At 47.1% G+C, this 20,798-nt stretch overlaps 1 protein-coding gene across 6 annotated transcripts in view; it reads right to left on the bottom strand.

Moving 5' to 3' along the window:
• Positions 1-20,798, bottom strand: part of LOC112559712 (protocadherin-11 X-linked-like) — an 87,624-nt gene that overhangs the window by 17,440 nt on the left and 49,386 nt on the right. For all 6 annotated transcript variants that reach the window (XM_025231061.1, XM_025231060.1, XM_025231063.1 and 3 more), the window contains 2 exons: positions 15,016-16,287; positions 12,578-14,667 (listed from right to left, as the gene is read on the bottom strand). In XM_025231061.1, the coding sequence (XP_025086846.1) occupies positions 12,578-14,667; positions 15,016-15,687 (2,762 nt within the window). In that variant the 5' untranslated portion in view covers positions 15,688-16,287. The remainder of the gene's footprint in view (positions 1-12,577; positions 14,668-15,015; positions 16,288-20,798) is intronic.

The raw sequence follows: 20,798 nt of genomic DNA, 5'->3' as shown, positions 1-20,798 counted from the left end.
CAGCTTGTTTTTCAAGCTCTAATTTTTTTGCCCTCTCCCTACCCTCACTCTTCCGACATCTCGTGCCGACACACAGCAGCGTGTGTTTGAAAACAGTTTGTCCAAGCAAGGCCAGGTGGCGGCCAGTTGACACTCGCTGTCCTCCGCACACAGTCAACCCACCGTCTGCTTGTTAACGGCTCAGGTATGGTGCGTCACTTCCAATAGACGTGACACGTGACCACAGTCACAGGAACCTCCCAGCAGAAAAGACAAGGCGTGAAGGTGTAGTAGAGCAGAGGTAAAAATTCTCCAAAGATTTCACTTTATTGGCCTTTTTAATTAGAGATAGGTCAGACCAAATCGAAGGACTTTTGGTTGCTATGAGCTCTGGAAATTGCTTCTCCAAATCAGGACATCTGGGGGTACTCGTGTCTAATGTAATCAGTCGCGAACCACATCGTACAGAATAGCAATCATATATATATTTTCGCTATATAGATAACACCAAGTCTTAAAAACCTGCTTGATTTTTCAAGGTGCTGTATATAAAATAAAATAAAACTATTCAGAAAATAATCGGAGAAGTGACAAGACGGCCTGAAAAATAAAACTGCAAACAAGCTATTAACAGAAAATATATTGTAAACAAAAAGGCTACAAGACGACTCAAAGCAAGCGAGTTGTGACCCAAGGCAGGCCACACTGCTATAACAAAGGTCAGTACAACTCTGACACATCAACTCGCTAGAAGTGAAAACACTGGTGAAAACAATGAACGATGTTGTTTCAGAAACCTCAGCCGTGCAGTCAGGGGATGGGTAGAGGTTTGTGTGTGAGGGGCTAGAGGAATGAACCTCATTCCTAGGAGCTTTTTTCCTTTAGGACACCGAAGCAGCAACAAAAGCTAAAAGGACATTCTTACCATTTATGAGGCGCCTGCCGGTCACCACTTCTCCTCGACTGTCCTGACAAGTTAGGGCCGAGGGCAGAAGGGAGAGGGGGTAAGGAGGACAGTGTGCAAACGTTTCGGTGCCTTCAGGTTTAGCTCCCTTCTCATCTGAGTCAACACGCTGTTTGGCGACACCATCGGGCAAGTGTCTCTCAGCCATTATGCGGCATGCACGGACCCTCCTCGACGCCTGCCTTTCATAGCTGCAGGACAAAGGGAGCCAATGGACAGCCAACAAGGGCAGTCCTGGTTTGTGTATTTGCACCAAGCGGTCGCTGGACATGAGCAAACTGAAGGCAACTGTCTTCGCCTAATGATGCCCTGTAGTCATGGTCATGTTTTAATTGCGAGGCAACTTTTTCTGCCATTCCTCGTGTACTGAGCTTTTGATACAACAAGTCTGGGTTCGATTGAGCTAATCTAAACCTACAAGGGTTTTTTTCGGAGTATGTCTGATCATCATGCAGTCTCTCACGAACACACACACATACACATCGTACCTCGCTGAGGACTTGACGTAGTGGGACATAATTTGACTCGGTGGCTGAAGAGGTCACCGAACTGGTTGTTTACATACCCGGGACACGGGTTTCGGTATCTATGCCCCTGGTATCACTGGCAAGGCGCTTGTCACCAGTACAGCGAGAAGTTCAAGTCACTTTGTAATAACACAGAGTTTTTCATACTCTCCCCATACATCACCCACCTGCACTCAGTGTGAAATCTTCTCCAAATGGAAGCAAAAAGAAAAAAAAAATGATGGAAAAAATAAACTAAAATGCCTTAATCGATTTCTTGCTTTTTAATCCTAATACATTTTCGACATTAAAAAAAATCCAGATATTGAAAGCACCAGGGTGGCTATCTAACAATGTGTAGAAAAAGAAGGAAGGAAGACAGGTAATACATCTTGTGTGTGAGTGTCAACGACCGAGTGCTAGTCTCCTCTCTCTCTCCAGAATAAGGCAAGATGGTAACGACTGATGTTACATTCTAAGCGGCAAGACTTTACAGTCTAAAGTAATGAGCCTGCGATGTGTCGGGTGGTGGAGCTACGAGGATGAGGTCAACGCTTGGCATGCATCTGAAAGCAGGCAGGGAGGGAGAGTCCCCTTCGCTTGTAATTGGGGCCAGGTGGCAAAAAAGGAGGTTCCCGTCTGAGTGGTGGAGGAAGGGGTGTTTCTGCACACATGGTTCAGCAACTCTGTTCATTCCCTCACCCTTCCCACAGCCGGAGAAGACAGAAGCCATTAACAAAGGACACCGAACACCATCAACCCCGACCCTTCTGGCAAAAACAGAAGTTGTTACCAAAAAAAAAAAAAAAAAACAAAAAAAAAACCAACCCTCCGCCCCGAAACAGACCTCCCATACCCTGCTTCTCACATACTTTTGCTCAAGTCTTATGTAGGTGTCAAGATAGAGGGACCGGTTTTGAACCAGCCTTTTATTTCAAGCAATAGTAGTAATAATGGAGCATCCCTGTGTAGAGATGTTTCCTTTAAAAAAAAACCCAACTTTGTTAATAGAACAGACACAAAATCTACATCGCATACAAACACGGGCCAAAATATGCAAGACATGCGCATAAGGTTAAAAACACAAAGAGCGTATTATCAATACATGACATCAGTGTACAGCAGGCGAGAAAACATTTCATGCAGCTTAGGGCAAGCGGCAAAGTTTTCAATCATGTTTAAGTCTACAGTCAGCTTGGAGACAAATTGAGGGCTGCGGTCAGCCATGCTGCGTCTTAAGCTCATCATCCACGTGGCAGGAGGACGTGACATTTCATAGGCTGGGCTGACCTGTACTCAAATGACACAGGATAAGGAGTGAGTACAAACTTTTCTTTCTTTCCTTCTTTTTTTTTTTTTTTTGCCTTTCTTTTGAGCCTGTTCGAGACAGAAAGATGACAGCTCCAATTCTGCTTGAGTGTCACATGGTAATGCAAAATTTCTTTGAAGCCCGCGAGGTTTGTTTGCTTAATTTCGTCGTTCGATTCTTTCTATTTCCTTAAGTTGCTTTATTTGGTACTTTTCACCTAGTGGTGACTTTCAGAAAGAAGGGACGATGAAAGGGAAGGAATCTCCACACAATCCCCACTGCACTGGTGACAAGCACTTCACAACCGCACCCCCGGGCCGCCTCAACACTCCTTCTCTCGCTTTCCTTTCCTTTCTTAAATAGCTTGTTCTTGTTAAGTTTCCAGACGAGATTTTGAGACGACGAAAGGCCCTCCCCTGCCATCTCCATGGTAATCAAGTGTTCTTTGTCCATCAGCAAGGGGGCCGCTATTCGCTGCAAGACTCTCCTGCATGTGGCAAGAAATATTGCCGAGGCGCTAACACACCATCTCGAAATCGGTCTTTGAAACGGTTTCCCGAAAACAGTCGTGAATTTGCCACTTAAAAGATTTTAAGGCATCAACGTAAATCAATCGTTTTTGGGGCCGCGAAAAAAAAAAAAATTCTTTGAACCTCGCGCACTGTTCCTCCGGTCCTTCTATTGCTCACCCTATGTTGCTAACGTCCTTCCATCGCGCGCTCTTCTGTGCATGCCTGCGCGCATGCGTGCAAATATACTTATACGAAAAATCTGTTTCTGTCCTCTTAAAAGGAAATATGATGAGATAACGACCCAGTCGTGGGTTAGGATAATTTCTGTGCAGTTCCCATATGACTGCGATGATTATTGTTATTATTGCTACCGTTAACTTTACTGTTGGTAGCAGTTCTAACTGTTAGATATTCGCCTAACATCGCAAACCATTCTACACCTACGCACCCCTTCCTCCCCGCTGTTAACTGTAGATGCTGTTTCTGACAACCTTTGACATCTATAATCTTCTCCGTGTGAAACAGAAAGGCCAGAGGTTTTTCGGGTTTTTTTCCTCTCGCGCCCCCATCTCTCTCTCTCCTTGGCTTGGCGTGACAACACAAAGCAGAATGTGTCTGGAAACAGTTTGACAAAGCACATTTTTTCTTTACGTTGCAGTCATACAAAACTGGAGGCAAACATGGCCACCTATTAGACGAACGTGACCGATGATAAACTTTCTTTATTATTGATCCTTAACAGCTTCGGATAACCTCCAGAGGTCTCATCTCTGCAGTCCTTCGCGCATACTGCAGATTGCAGCATACACGTTGCATACCCCGGACTTCACAGCCCCTAGGGACTCAAGAGGCTGGAAAGCAGGTTAACTGAGTGACAAAGAAGGTTCTCGACAATCTTCGGGAATGGTGGTCTCTGCAGCGCATCACCAACTGACCGTTGCTCGCGCGGTCCGGAGAACAGACATAAAAACAATTAAGCCATCACACGTGTCACAGCCTCGGTGTCACACGTCACGCCTACACACCTAACGGTTGTCAGTCTCAAGGTTTACACCACGAAGCCGGTTCCTTGGAGCGGGTGAAAGGAGGAGGGAGGTGTTGGAGGCGGCAGAGCGATAAATTCATTCACGTAGAGAAAAGAAAGTACAGCGGACAGCACGATTCCTACAGCTAGCGGGGAGTGACTGACGGTCAACCGTCACACTGTGGACAGCTGCAATGAAGCGACAGGATGGGGTCAACAGAAAGGTGGACAGAAGCAGCTCATTACGTAGCCCCGAGACCTTTCCTCGCCTTGGACAGCTGTCAGTGTCTTTATATCAAAAGTGTATTCTTTTATATTTTTTCTTTTCCTCATTTCAATTACATGTGAGGATGGAAATGGAGACTGAAAGAGAGACATTCGCCATGTCATGCAACTCTCGTCTTTCTTTGCTTTGTAATGATGCCAGTGACGAGAGGAAAACGCTGGCTGAACTCGCACATACCCCTTCTTTTTCTCCCCCTTTGCCTCTCCACTCTGCCCCTGTGGAAACTGCTAGATGACAAGTCTGCTTACCATCTGCAAGTTGCGCATGTGTGGAGAAATGCAATCTTATTACTGGACGGATCCTCTTGCACACCATGTGCGTGCGCTCACGCAGGCCTTGTAAGTAAATAAGCCCGTTGATACCTGAAATTCCGAGCTACATGTCTGCCTAGTAGAAGTCAAAGAAGCAGAAAAAAAAGAGTTCAACAAAAGGGAGCATGTTTTCGTGAAGTGGCTGTCAGAATTTGATTTTAACAGTAGCAATTATTTTCAAGACACATCTGGATATTGTAGAAGCATACATATTTACTAGCATCAAAATAGCTGGAATTAACTCCGCCCTGAAAAACTCATAGAGCAGATTACCAATTTTTTGTATCTATTTTGTTTTTTGATCATTGGACGATACCAGAAAAGCTTAGCTTTCCAAATGTTCAGAGGTTCGTGTTCGCACCACGAAATAATTTGTCTAAGACTTGTTGCGCGGTGACTCATGATTAATAAACGACCGGGCGCAAGCACCACATGAATTAATTTCCTTTGCGGTGAAAAAATAATAATAATAGCAACAACAACAACAATGCCGGATAGCTTCGTCGCAAGCCCGGAGCTGCCATAGATCGATAGGTTTTCTTACTGGGACTCGCGATATCTACGCCATGCACGCCCTCCCTGCGTGTACGCCACCAACGCCAGCTCTGTCTCGGCGCCGATGAAACATGAGACCTGACAAAAATGCAGACGACAGAGATGAGGGTAAGATACTGCTGCAAGGTAATATATGTCTTGCATCGTCATAACCAGGGAGGACGGGGAAGTGGTGATCGTAAGTCGGAACACCAACGACATCAGGAACAAATCCAAAAATGAAGAAGAAAAAAATTGCAGTATCGTGGAGCGAAATAAAGGAGCTGCCGACCCAAGATGGACACCTAGTTTCCCGGAGATGAGGGCATTACACAATTCCCAAACGGGCTTCAGAGCCCGCCGAAAGCTGGGGCAAAAATTGGTGCCCAGATCTTCAAGCGGTGCCCCTTGCGGCCAGCAGCAGGGTCGCGGGGGCTCGGCAATGCGGTCAAAGTTCAAGGCCGATTTTCCGCCTGGCATTTCTCACGCCCTGGTGGCGAGTGTCGTTCCAATGCGAATATCCGCCGGAGTTCGTTACATCCACATGCACGCGCAGACGCATGATTACCCAAACGCATGCGCAAAGCCTTGGTCACGTGCCCTTGCACACTAATGACACGTCCTCGGAGCTTATTGCACCATTTTTTAGGATTGAAAAAAACTCACAGACCATGTAATACGGTCTTTGGTGTCATCCTGGTGAACGCGACAGAACCAATAATAATAAGACTAACACCAAACTTTACTGTTCACTGTACACAAGCTTTCAGGGTTAGGTAATTTTTTAACAGTAATTGTGTGTTTGTGTGTGTTTTGCACAATTACCCAAAACTGCTGCAGGTAAACTCTATTTTATAATTGTGCTTCTCTCTGTCTTTCGAAAACTGTGTACAGAAACTGAACCGATACTTTTAATAATTTCGAATAAACTGTTTTATTTTTTTTTTAACAAAAGAATGCACTGTGAACTGGTTTCAAATTTTAAAAATTGTCTAATATAAATGTCGATATGCGTTTAACGCATTAAGAAGTGAAGTGTGAAGCCAAATCCACTTTAGTCATCATCAGTAAATTATTTTTTCTCGCTAGTAATCCTCTGTCACTTCCAGGCTTCTTACTTGTTCAACCATGAATTTCCCTTTTTCCCTTCCACCTTCGTCTCTCTTACAAGTGCTCACGCGCGCATCCAACCGTCTTACATATAGCACGAGGCGTAAAATTCGCGTGCATCAACAATAGGACAAGAATAAAGAGTCGACAAAATAGGCTTTCTGTGATAATTATCAAAAAGAAGATTATATAAAAATGGATTATTGGGGCGAGTTGGTAAGAATAGTAGACTAAGGTTTAATAAACTGCTAGAGAGATACACGAGGGTGGGGCCACATTAAAATGGTAGATGATCAGATATCTTGATAACGTATCCGCTGCTCAGTTCTTTGCAATAATAATAATATACAGAGATAGAACACATGCAGATAAGATGGGCAGCTGACTGGAAGTTAACAGGATTTGCAAAGGTGCAGTCGAAAACCGACTTCACGGGTTAGCAGAAAACTTGCACATTGAGCCTCTCTAGACTTACTGCTCTAATCGGATGTAAAATAAACTCACGCATACCCTACACACCTCTGGTCCATAGCTAACACCCCAGGACAGAGATTCAATATCCAACATTTATTCCTTCATAATAAATAAAGAAATGCGACTGTCCCCTAGACTAGAGCTAGTCCCTTGCTTGGCAAGAAAGCCGACATGAACCTTTTGCCGTCACACTCATTTAGCTCGTCATGCTCCGGTGAAGAAGCGGATGCAGTTTCTGCGAGGCAACAACAGAGAGGGAATGGAGCTTGAAGTCCAAACCCTAGCCATTAAATGTGCTGGCTCCGGGCCCGGGGAATTGCTTGTCCACTTCACTAATACCAGTTATATCCGGGTGCAACGAAGCTCGCTCACCCTCAACTTGCCACCCACCAGGCAGGGAACCGCTGTCTTCCTTATCTGGCTCGCCGTCTTTTCATCTGCCTGCCAACCACCCATTCTTCCTTCGCCTTCTCTCTTCCTTCCTTCGATGGTGAAATGAGCCATCTCCACCTGTACTAGCAGCACTAATAACACCATTTCCCCAACCTTTTGTGGCCCGCGTGACAGCTGTCTGACGCTACTGTTCGCAGTGACAAGGACGCGGAAGGAGCGCGGGTAGATACACCCTCTGCAAGCAGACCGATGCTCTTTGGATCTAGTCCTGGGTATTAACGTTCGACGTGTGGCACCAACTGAAAACAGTTGGCGGGGGAAGGACCACCGGTAACTGTGTTAGCGTCCTCGCCACGCCAGACGCCGTGGGTTCTGGCTTTGCTCAGATGAGGTGACGAAGCAACATTGTATCGACGCGCTATCGTCTCCTCTATATTCGTCGATCTTCATTCTAGTGACAGCAAAACAAAGCCACTTCGCGGAGCTGTGGTCGATGGCATTCCTCTCTATGTCTGTGACCCGATGGTATTTCTAGAAAATTCGAGACACCATTTGCAAACAGGGAGTTTTTCCCTACATAAGATAATGCCTTTACTATTGACTGGCGTGAAGCTTCGTCGCTGGCGCGCGAAGGGTTCCCAACTCGATTCCCCCAGCGAAAATACCCTTTCCCTTTCACCACGAAGTGCTTGGCAGCACGAGACAACGCCGAATCGTTTGAGTGTGGGTATGGGTGTGATACGTCAGACGGTCGTTGCCGCGCGTGTCTGTCTGCTGGAGCTTGTCGTTATGATGATCAATATGACCTCAAATACAGTTAAGTCTACCTGGCCCGCTTAAAGTTCTCCAGACGATTTTTTTTTTGGTGCGAAGACTGTCGGAAGTTGCCTACCCGACTGGTTACGCGGCAAACTTGGTTGTTATGAGCGCGGACAAAAAAAACAAAAAACAAAACAAAACAACAACAACAAAAGGATAAAGACATTTTAGCTTAGTCTCGTGTGAAAAACAAAGTCATTACAAAAATATACATTACTCGAACTTCAAAGAAAACTACAGTAATATTCACTTGTTATTGTACATCAATAACTTAGCCTGCATGAAAAAATCACACAAGAAAGAGGCTCGACACATACCATATGACAAGACATGAGGACACTGTGACAAGGTAAGATGGGTTTCTAGGGTATAACAAAAAGTAGGAGGAGTGACTTACCCGTTTCGCCATCCCTCAAGGTTAGAGGGAGATAATAAACAAAATCTGCCTTATAGCCCCAGGCTGTAAGCTCCATGATTAGGGCCCAATGCAAACAAAATGAGCTCTGAACAAAATTATTCCTTGGAGTTGGGTGTATACAAAATAATGACGTTCGGGTTGTTAAAAAAAGGGAGACGTTTTATATTACGATTTGTCGCTGAGGAGACATTTCGCCCTTCCAGACTTCTGGAGGAAGGGAAGGGGCTATCTGTAATCCTCGGCCACATGGGTATTTCACGAGACGATTTATTCACGGATACATTCCCGGTTAATGTATGCGAGCATTTGGGACGGGCAGAAAAAAAAAGGTCGGAGGTATATTTGGAGATGATATGATCAACAATAGGTGGCCATGCGCTGGGCTTGCGCTAAAGCATTTAGCAGTAATTGTTTTTCTAGGGATGCAATTGGTGGTATGAAGTTTAGGTTCAAGCATTCATTTCACATTAGCTTCTCGGTTTACTTAGCCTTCTTCTAGAATAGAGTGTAAGTGACAGGTCAGCATGGCTTGGATGATATCAGGAGACAGAAAGACAGAAGAGACGATTTTCATGCATCAGCTTAAGTGCAATGAAACATCAAACGAAAACAGCTCAGACGCACACTTCAAACCACTCTACCAGCAGAGAGAGAGAAAAAAAACTAAATTTAAAAAAAACACCAAATGTGGCCAATGCCATGAAGACGCAGGCGGGTCAACCGCGGGTCAGACACTTCAGCTTCGTCACAAAAATTTAACGAGACGGAAAGACGGAGGAGTAAATATGCCACTCATGCGCCACATTTTCAACTGACGAGGGACAAACTGATTAGCATTAGTTTCAAACTCAACAGCCACCAAGCAACTCCCAAGACACGAAAATTACTACCTGCTTCATACAAGATGGTGGCTGCGAAGGAGGAGGTAAGCAGCGAACAGAGTAGAGAGACAGGAGTTTGATCTTTCTAGTCATTTTGCGTTGCTTTTCACTCATCATTTGTCATCTCGGGTTCTGACATTTGCCCGGGTGCTAAAGCCGAGGGCAGCCGAACGCAACTGTTGACAGTGTAAACAAATCCGAACATCCTCTCCGCAAATAACAAGTACAAAAATATTAAGGTGTGGTCCCAAGATGACCCTCCCTCCCCCCGAGCTTGACGCAACCAATGAACATGTTAACGAAGAACAAGGACTAAATAATAGGATGTCCTGGCTTTTGGAATCAATATATTAAACATTTTAAACAACTATCCCACAGCCCACTTCCCCTCCTCCACCCAGCGATCAATCCCTCCTATCCACCCTCCGTGTTTTCGTTCTCGAACATTCCAAGACCTTATCTCTGGATGCCAGCTTCATCCCATTCCGGGCCAGCAAAACTTCCCGAGCTGATACATGGTCGACTCAAACACGGAGACAAGATTACCGCGAGCCCATCATTCCTGCGTCACCAGCTGTTGTCCCAAGTACAAGCATCCCGGAGTGGGGCGAGACGCCGAGCAGCGGTCTGGAAACCAAGAGCAACAGCTTCGTCGGCTGACATCCTGGCAGCCGGAAATCACGTTCCGCGGGGCCCAGGGTGGGCACCAAGCCGGTCATCCCAAGAGCCGCAGACTGTTGGTAAGGCGTAGTGTCGGTGGTGAGGATTGACGGGAGAGTACGAGTGTGGAGGGGAAGGGAGGGTTAAACCTTGGAACCTCAAGGACAGCAGACACGCACGGCACGAGCACCACAGCAAAAAAAGGCGATTGGCGCACATGGCTGCTAGGCGACCAAACAATGTAGAAATTAATTGCCAAGCCTGGACAGCCGCGGGATCCTCGTACAACCTTCCACGACTTGATCCGCTTTGTTCGGCTGCCGTCGGTGCGCGCACTGTCGCAGATTGATTTGATCAATATGATTTGGGCAACAGTTAGGCGTCCTACCTGTGTGTTATTTTCCTGGGTGAAAAGGTTACAGCATAATGCTTATCCAGAAAGGTGACGGGACAGCCTGCTTGTAGAATAAGCCAAGGGGTAGTGGTGGTGGTGAAAGGATAATATGGGGTGTTTAGTATTCCGTCTGTGTGTGTGTGGAGGGAGATAAAGAGAGCGTGTGAGAGGAAATAGCACGAACAGCCATGTTTGCAAACCTGGCCAGAAGAAAGGAATGCGATTGTATCCTGAGGTGAGTCTGGACACCGTATCTTTCAACACTCGCGGGGTCAAGTCAACGTCGGCAACATCACCAAGATAAGTGAAACATTCATTGATTGAGACCCGGTGACAAGTTGAACAGGGTCGAGAATTACGACACGCCAGCAGCCAGGTAAAGAACAAGAGCGAGCTCGCTTTAAGCGACTCGAGTTTCATTGATCCTCTTGTCCGGACACCCAAAGGGTTAAGCGCGAGTCGATGGAGAGAGCACGCAGCGTGTTGATAAAGAAAGTCAATACAGCCAAGCCAGTCGTTCATGCATTATTTATTTAATATTCATGTCGGCCAATTCCGTGTGAACTTGTTTTCTCCTCTCTTTTTGTTAATGTTGGCAAGTACACACGTGGCAAATCCCTGGGTAACTACCCATGATACCTGAACTGCCGTCGTAAGTCATGCCGGGTTAATAAGCTTACTATAATAATTCTCAAGTCGCTCCGCATTGTTCTGCAGTCCACAAGCTGTAATAAATCGGGACTCGTTTGCTTCATTTCGGTGTCCAGAAAATGAAGGACCAGATGAAAGGGATAGAGCGCGCATTACGACGGAAATGAGTGGGAAGGGGGGAGTGGGGAATAATCCTACCCAACAACAAAGAAGCTGGGCGACAGACAGGCGCTTGCTAGTACGGGAACAATGAAAACGAAGGATGAAAATAAAATTTAAGAAAACAATTCCTGAAAAAACAGTCTGAATTGAGGTCGTTTTCTTTTAGGATGTTGATTTACTCACCCTTGAAAGCTAACGCCAAACAAGTGTATTGAATTGGGAAGCTTAATTTTTCTTTTTAAGAAGTACTTAGTTTTGGAAAAGAAAAGTTAAAATAATGCTGTGTGATTTCTGTCTCCGGCTGTTGTATATAGACGTGTAGTTATTGTAACTTAATACTTGTAGGCCTCCCGAAAGAACAGATGGCGCACTGCAGATGGTCCAAAACATTGTTCCCAGATTTGTTTTGCGGATCACGACACACACCTGCCCAAGAAACTGCATTGGCTACCACCTGGTGATAGCATACTGATAGCACCGTAGTTTTGAAGATCGCTATCATTGCCTAACGGTAGTTGAAAGGTTCTGTTCACCGTCTATACCTTTTTCTTTAGTTGCTTTCAATCCCGCCTACTATGTCCGTTCTTCAAGAAAAAACTTCCTACGTTCCCAGAAACTAACGTCAAATCCTCTGGATACCGTTACTTCACGTGTTGTTGCCCGAGTGTCTGGAACTCACTGTCCACCGAGATGAGAAATACGCCGAGCTTAGCTGTAATAAATCACTAAATACTAAAAACATTTCTCTCGTTTCTCTTTCTGTAAATAATTCTCAATTTGATTTTAAGCAATGTAAAGGTTTATATATTCTCTTTATACATACAGGTATGAGTATGGGGTACTGCGGGTGTGCATGTAATTTTCTGTTTTGTCTGCTGTTTTTTTTTTCTCTGGGTGTGTATCTATTTGTGCAGCCTCTGTGGGAAAAGCGCTATAGAAAATGGCATTATTTATTATTCACTTATTAGTTTATGAGTTAAAAACAAAGACTGACTTATATGCAGAGTTGACGCAAAAAGAAAAACTTACAATGGACACATAACACGGGGAAAAATCATTCACACACCACGACTAAATAGCACATACGTCACATCCAAAATACAGAAACAGAACAAAAATTACAAAAAATACAACAAAACAAGATATCAAACCCACGCTCAGTTCACACATCTAACAAAAAGAAACCTCACCGACAGATTCTTGTGGTCGGCCGCAGATCAGAGGTAGTGTTTTTGAAGGTGGAGAACGATGCGGAGGTGCCGTTGGTAAAGGAGGAGTCCATGGGGTCCTGCTCGTCGTCCCCGACAAAGCTCAGTTCGCGCTTGATCTTCCGCTTGAGCTTCTCCAGCTCGTTTTCGTAGTTCTCCACGTCCGGCGTCTTCTCCTGCACGGAGGCCGGCGGCAGTGACTCCTGTTTGTAGATGTTCTGCTCCACGGCCTTGGCGCTGGCGTGACGCTTCCGCTCCCGGTCGATACGGCGGATGATACAGATGGTGGTCAGGACGGCCAGCGCTAAGGCGATGGTGACGCAGACGAGCGTGACGACGATGGCGATGTTGTGGCTGGCCTTGTCGGCGTGCGGCGAGAGGGAGCTGCCGTTGCCGAGGGTGACAACCACGTTAAGCGGCGTGCGCGAGACCATCTGGATTGCGTAGCCGCTGTCCTGCACTGTCACCATCAGGCGGTACGTCTTGGCCTCGTTATGCTCCAAGCGGCGAGTCAGGATCAGCTCGCCGGACACGCCGTTCATGAAGAAGACGTCTACAGCCTCGCTGCTCTCCACGCTGAAGGTCAAAGTACCGTTCTCACCCTCATCCATATCCGAGGCCTCCACCCGTGCGATGATGCTGCCTGGTGGCATGTTATAAGGGATGCGCACGGTGTTGTTGAACTTGTTTGGGAAGGCAATGACGGGGGCGTGGTCGTTGGCGTCCGTGACCACAACGGTGACGGAGGCCGAGTCGTTGAAGAGCGTGTTCTCAGCGTCCACCACGTAGACGTGAAACTGGTACACGTTTTCGCTGCCCTCGCGGTCCAGCTCTCGAGTGGTGGTGATGGTCCCAGTGTACACATCAATCTGGAACTCCGGGGGTGGACTGGACTCCGGTAAAAACGAAAACTGCAGCTGTCCCACGGCCATGTCGTCTCGGTCAATAACGCGCAGCGTGTCCACCACCGTTCCGGCCGGCCGCCGCTCCTCCACCGAAAAGTCGAAGTGCGGCTGCGCGAAGTGAGTGGGACTATCGTTTTGATCGTCGATGTCGACGTGCACGACGGCAGTGGAGGTGAGGGCCGGGGTGCCCCTGTCCCTGGCCTGCACAACCAGGTGGTAGCCGGACTTCTCCTCGCGGTCGAAGGATTTCAGTGCTCGCAGGACGCCCGTCAGCGGGTCGATGGTGAAGGCAGAGCTGGGATTCTCCAGAAGCGAGTACGTTACATTGCCGTTTTCGTAGCTGTCCGGGTCCATGGCTACCACCTGGAAGATGAAGCGGCCGGGCTCGTTGTTCTCGCGGATGCTGATGTGGTACTCTGGCTTAGTGAAGACGGGAGCGTTGTCGTTTTCGTCGCGTACCTCGATGACGAAGGAGGTAGAGTTGCGCTTTGGCGGTGACCCCGCGTCCGTGCAGGTGACGTTGACCACGTGGCGATGCGCCACCTCGTAATCCAGGCGGCGCTGCAGGAGGATCTTATAAATGTACAGCGAGCCGGAAAACTGCTCCAGCCGATAATGGCTGTTGGTGACATTGCACGACAGCTCGCCGTTCCGGCCAGAGTCGGCGTCTGAGACAGACACGTGTGCGATAAAGCTGCCGACCTTCAGGGACTCGGGAATGCTGGCGCCCCCTGGTGGTAGCGTGATCTCAATCTGGGGAGCGTTGTCGTTGACGTCGGCCACGTTGATGATGACAGCAGCCTGTGACTGCTGTGGTGGCGAGCCGTGGTCACGCGCCTCCACCACAAACTGCAATCGCCGCTCTTTCTCAAAGTCGAGGGCCTCGCGCAAGATGATGGCGCCGGTGTTCTCATCAATAGAGAACTGGTCGAGGATCTTAGGCGACGTGCGGGAACTGAAGTAGAAGGACACCTGGCCATTCTGCCCGGCGTCTGGGTCGGTGGCTGTCAGCCGCACTATAGGCACGCCCACCCTGGCGCTCTCATCCGCTGTGATGTTGAAGAGAACCTGTGAGAACTTGGGAGGGTTATCGTTGACGTCCTGCACGTAGATGGTGATGTTGACAGAACCCGATCGCTGTGGGTAGCCTCCATCGTAGGCAATGACCTGAAGGCGAGCAAATATTTTTATGTTTAACTCTCCCCTAATAACTAATTTGCAAAGAGTGCTTGACAATTTCTTCACGAAGTTTAGCTGTATCAATCAACAAATGAAACAACCTATCATTTTATCAATCCAAACTACCAATAATATCATGATGTAGCAAATAATGCTTTGCTTAGATGGCGGTTTAATTTTAAAAAATGATAGTATGATGCTTCAGTCAAATTATTTTAGCATACAACTTTACATTAAAGTTGAAAACACGACAATAATGTCATACACAATGATAATAAAGACACAGTCATCCGCTAGCACGCACACATCTTTGCTATAGCTGCCATCTGCACTCACCTGTAAATAATAAACAGACTGGACTTCCCTGTCAAGAGGCTTTCTGAGTACAAGGCCAAGATCCGTGCTGAGGCCGTCCACACTTGACATAACCTGCAACTCGAAGTTTTCTTTGTCCGGCAAGAGTTGGTAGCGCTGGATGGAGTTGTTGGGCCCGGTATCCATGTCCATAGCACCGCTGGTGAGTAGCATGTAACCGACAGGCTCGGATTCCGGCACGCTGAGGGACACCATGGGGCTGGGAAAGAGCGGGGCGTTGTCGTTGATATCTTCCAGCACGACGGTGACGTGGACGATCATCAGTAGGTCGTACAGATTCGGCTCCCACGTGTACACGCCTACATCAAACTCTAGCTCGCACGGGTCCGAAGGCTTGTTGAACTCGCAGGCGTGCTCACGGTCCAGGACCTGCGCCGTGCGGATGGTACTAGTGTTTTCATCGATCTTGAAGCTGGAGCCCTGCGTGGAGATGGAGTACTTGAGCTTCTGGAACTCCTCCTGCGTGAAGCGGCTGTAGAGCTCACTGTCGCGCGCCACGTTTCCAACAAAGGCGTCGACTTCTGACTCTTCATCGATGGTGTACGTCAGCGACTCCTCCTCCCCAGCTGCTCCCCCAGTGCAAAGGGCCACCGCCACCCACAAAACTACAACCAACGACGACTTCGACAGCATTCTTCTGGTCGTCTGCTTACGGACCACCCTGTCTACTGTACCTGCTTCTTCTCGCTCTCGCGAACTCTCCTAACCCAAACTGCAACTCTCTGGAAGCACTAACAAGCTCGGGGATTCGCTGGTGATGCGTCTACACCATGTCTTTTGACGCTGCGCTTCCGAGACAAAGGGTTTTCCACCCTCGCCAGACTCTCGAAGCGGAACACGTCCGGTTCAGTCAAACGAGAATGATCTTGTCGACTCCAAGCGAGTACGCAGTCCCCCAAAAAAGAGTGAATTTAATCCCTGTTTACAGCGGCTCCTCAAATCTCTCCCAGGTAATTATTTCGCCGCTGCGGCTTTTGACGGAGGCACAAAACGAGCCCAGGAGATTAACTCCACTCCACGACACGTTCAAGGAAGCAGGTTTCAAAGCCACGCAATCAACTTTCCATCCGATTCGGAGAGGGGGCTTCCAGGATCTCTCTTGCACACAATTTCAGACCGTTCCCCGTTCCCTCTGCTGGCTTCTCTCGGCAAATCCCCCCCAAAGCAGCACTTGCTTCACTTTCTTCTCGTCTCCTTCCTTTTGACAGCAGCTAGTGTCCGCTCATCTGGAATCTGCAAAATCCCCCCGAAAGAAAACAGGGTTACGTTTGACAGTGCACTCGGCCTGTATTGACTGACGCTATTACCTAAAGCACTCGACAACAAAATGTAAATTGCCACTCATTTTTTTTTCTCCTACCACTCTTTAACTGACAACGCTGTGGAAGAAACTGTGACGAATTCCAGACTCTGATGAAATCGCTAATAAATCGCTTAAAATGAAATGTCCCAGGAAATCTTTTTCTTTTTGTCAGCAATAATGTAACTTTTTCAATCGCATGAAAAGAGAACCGTGCTTAGAATGCTGCGGAAGACAGCATCAGGCTTCTTTGTAGCTGCATTATGTAATGATCAGACTAACGGTGTTAACATGCCTCTAACCTACAGTGAAATAGGTTCCTGTGTAAGTTTTAGCTGAATGCACAGAAATGTAACCCAATGGGGGTAAGGTGGGAAGGTTCATCAACAACAAAAATTATTTTTCTAAGAAAACGCTGATTGCATCTGGTAGTTCTTTCGGTCAATTACACACGTGAGTGCAAGTGCGCATGTGGGATCGGGGGAACGTGCTGGGGAACGAAAAATATCCCAGTGTCAAGAAAAGCAAGAAGACAGCCGTTCAAGTTTTTTTTTTACAAAAAAAAAAAAGCTCTTAAGGGCTACATGTAGTTCAAGCTGTGTGGCGGTAGTAATTACATGTCCTACCTTATAAACCTCGTCTCAAACAAACTGATTAACGAGCAAATATGTTAGGAAAGCGATTCTCGCCAACAAATGGAAAACAACAGAAAGGGTGCGTGGAGAAAAACTGCGGCTAACAAGATCAACATGTGAAGGGTGGGTGGGTACGCAAGGGGTGCGAGCTGGCGGCAGTGGGGGTGTGGGGAGCATCACGAGGACGGCAGATAAAATGCATTTTCATGGAGTGCTGCAAGGAGGGGCGGTCGCACGCATCACGCAGCAGGCACGTTCTCTGACGTCTCGCACAACAAAGCTGTCTGGCCCTCGGAAAGACGAGGACTAACTTTTGTTTACTACTGTATCCGCTGCTGCCTGTGGCCCTGCATCATGGCCACCTCATCATGGTGAAGATTGCCCCTTAAGCGCACGGAAGTACGACAAAAACACCAACACAAAGGGGAAAAAGAAAAGAGAAGAAAACAAATAGCCAGCCCAAAGAATGAAACCAATCCATCAATCATGTAACGAAAATAGATAAGATCAGCAATAGTAAAAAAAAGCAACAAAATCCAAATCATCCCAACGCCATCCCAACAGCCAACTGACAACAACGGCAACAAAATTAACAATATCAAGAGGTTACAGACCAACCCAATTAGTTAAACCAAACAACTAATTATATTTTTTTTAAAACCCCAACAAGTAGATGGAAAGAAATGAAGGAAGAATATGATGCCGTTCGAATAGCACCTAAAAAAAAACAAAACAAAAAAAAAACCCGAATAAGACAAAGCGAAAATGACGAAAAAAGGAAAGAAAATAAAATAGGCAAGCAAGAAAAAAAAAAAAGCACCAGCCAAATGGAAGAGGAGCAAAAGGAAGACTAGGAGGAAGCGGAAATGGAGGTGCTCACGAGGCAGCAAAACCAGCGCTGAGCAAAGAAAAAGAAGTGAAGAGAATACCACATAACGACGGCGGGGTGCGGCCAGAACTTCCAGCAAAAAGGCAGACGATGGAAATAAAATGCAGAAGACGGGAAAGCGGCAAGAAAGGCGCCTGCTGTCCGCTTTGGGAGGGCCCTGCAGTAATAGCTGCAGATCGCCGGTCCTCCGACGCAGATTGATAGAGGGATTGACGAGAGCTGGCGAGGGCGGATTAAAAATGCATTACACTTTGAGATACAACAGTCAGTTCCTGCAGGACTCCACAAGAAGGATGGACAAGAGAGGGGGAAAAAGGGAAAAAGAAACAACAATGAAAGGGAACTAATTCGGACAAAAATAATAGGAGACCGAAAGGGTCGAGATACGTGGAACAGTGGGGACAGACAGCATCCAAGAGCAATTTCCGACCGAAATTAGGGATGGTCACGACAATAACAAATAACATTCGTACTTGCAAGTAGCGCTTTGCCAAGAATTTGCGCTGCAAACCACTCTCCGTCCCTTTTTTTTTTTTCTCTCAAAAGCGGTGGGCACAAGAAACAAGTCAGCGAGATGATACATTTTCGGCCGCTAACAAGACTTGTCAAATTTCAATTTCTGGAGGAAATCATTTAGCTATGAACGTGCCACAACAAGAAAATGGTTGTGGTCCCACGGGACTGAACACATGACAGTCCAATTACTGATAGCACGACGAAACTTTTCACATCATTATATCCGGGACTTGATAGAGAGAGAAAGAAGGAGAAAGAACAGAATGTGTGTGCGTGTGCCAAGAGTAAAATTTTGACCAAAAAACGCGTGTAATAGAACAAACATAATACTTTACTGTCAAAGTCGAGCAGACGATCACCGCACTGATAGTCTAGCATGTTATCCTGGAAAGCCTCTGCGGTCCTTGTTTGCTCACCGAACCCTTCGAACAAGATAAAGACAGCAGCAGCAGCAGCAGTTGTGAGTCCTCACTGTTGGCCGGACGAGGCAAGAAGCACAGGATTCGACCATCACACCGACGGCAAAGAAAAGGGACTACTGGCCGTTAGGTCAGCCTTCGTCACGAGTCATCAAGGTTAGAGACACACTTTCGTCACCGCGTCGTCCCCGGGGCAACCTGTCAACTCGCCGCTGACCGCCGGCACGTGACCTCTGGCCACTTTGACTGGTCAAGCGCGGACGACCGCGATGATGAAAGGCGTGAGTGAGGGGAGGGGTTACAGAGTCGACGGGCGTTGACACGTATGCGTTGGATGGGTGGAGAGAAGGAGGGGGAAGAGATAAGACTGAGGTGCCTTTCGGGAGCCACTGGCGGGGTGTGGTGGGGGTGGTAGTGGGAGGAGGGTCGGTGGGGAATCGAGGAGAAAGAGCGAAAGGCAAGCCATGCCACATCCGTGACATATCACAGAGACCGACTGAGTAGTCGGGTTGGAAGTGTTTTTCACATTTATATATATTTTAACGGAGCAGTCAATAAAAAAGCGAGAAAGTTTTAAGAAAAAGGAAGATAAGCTTCTGGACAGAAGGCTGGGTGGTGTGCGAGGTGTTAATGGCGTGGGCGACATGGCACGTGTTTAGGCGAGTTGCGGCCCGTTGAGTGAGGACCGCAGAGCCTGTCGAGGTAGGTGTCGCCTCAGCCTCTCGGCGTTCAAACTCTTGCGGTCATAATGACGGCATTAGCACTGCATGCATTCTCTACGTGCTCATTTCGCCATGGACTCTCGACCTTTACACTTGAAGTTTTCAAAAGAAAAACTTTGAATGTGGCAAAGTCCCCACCTTTTTTTTTTTTAACACGGCTACTGAAATTTAAAAAAAAAAACCTTTAAAAAGTCGCTCAGCTCTTGATACCCCCCTGCCCATCTTCAAACGGTCCTTTATTACCTCCCGATGTTTGCATATCGACGAGTCTTCTTTTTTAAACCCTGCATCACCCCTTTACCCCGCAAAACGTCGAGTACACACGCGAACCCGAATAACGACAAATCCTTCGCCAACGCCACAGAGAACATCGTCTCCGAAGGATAATCCAGCTCCGCTTGCAAATGTTAATTTGAAAGTCTGGATTGCAGAGGAGGATCATGAGGACTTCCTTTTGTCTCCGCACCCTGGTAGCGGCTGTAAATTACTTGCGCGTGACGCACCTTCCCGCCAAGACACAGTCTAAAGCCACGATGACGGACACCCGTGGGTGGCTACCCATCACCTCCCCATTTGGCTGAAATTCAGTTAATTCTAATGCCAGTGTTTCTAGTCACTTCCATAACAGCCCAGAGGCAGGATGCGAGCCAAAGCCCCGTTGTCCTTTCGTGGGACCCAGTGTAATCCCAGTCCGTCATGGAGTGGCCTTAAAATAGATTATGCCGTCTGCTGCGCCAGGCACTCAAAGCCTGAAATGCCTAATCAGGCTAGCGGTTACTGTGTATACACCTCACAGCGATTCCGGGTATAAATACAAAGAATAACCAAAATAGCGATTCCCGCTTACAAATACAACCCATAAATGAAGTTATTGCGGTTCGATCTCCGTTATAAATAGAAATAACGAGTTTAGGAAAATGATTTGAAAAGCAAAGCAAGATCCGTCATCAGGAACAGCAATGCTGATGATTAAGATCGGGGTTGTTTCGCCACACGGACACTACATAATAAGTTACCGCCAACATCTACACGCGACCCATTTCGGCGACGGACAATACATCAAAGGAACGGCTGATGATGTAAAAAAGATCAGACGGCTACTGATGCAAGGTAAAAATAAAACCCACTAGGTAGGCGACCTAGGTAAGCTCACTATGATAATTGTGTTATAGAAAAATAGACTTAATTACCGCTTGTCTGCAGAAGTACTTTCTCCACTTTGATTGTCGTCATTCTTATACAGCTCCTGACCCCAGGAACTCC

This window comes from Pomacea canaliculata, linkage group LG3 (genome assembly GCF_003073045.1).
Source record: "Pomacea canaliculata isolate SZHN2017 linkage group LG3, ASM307304v1, whole genome shotgun sequence".
Classification (NCBI taxonomy): Eukaryota; Metazoa; Mollusca; class Gastropoda; order Architaenioglossa; family Ampullariidae; genus Pomacea; species Pomacea canaliculata.
The sequence above is the reverse complement of the archived record's forward strand: the minus strand, read 5'-3'. Positions and strand labels throughout refer to the sequence as shown.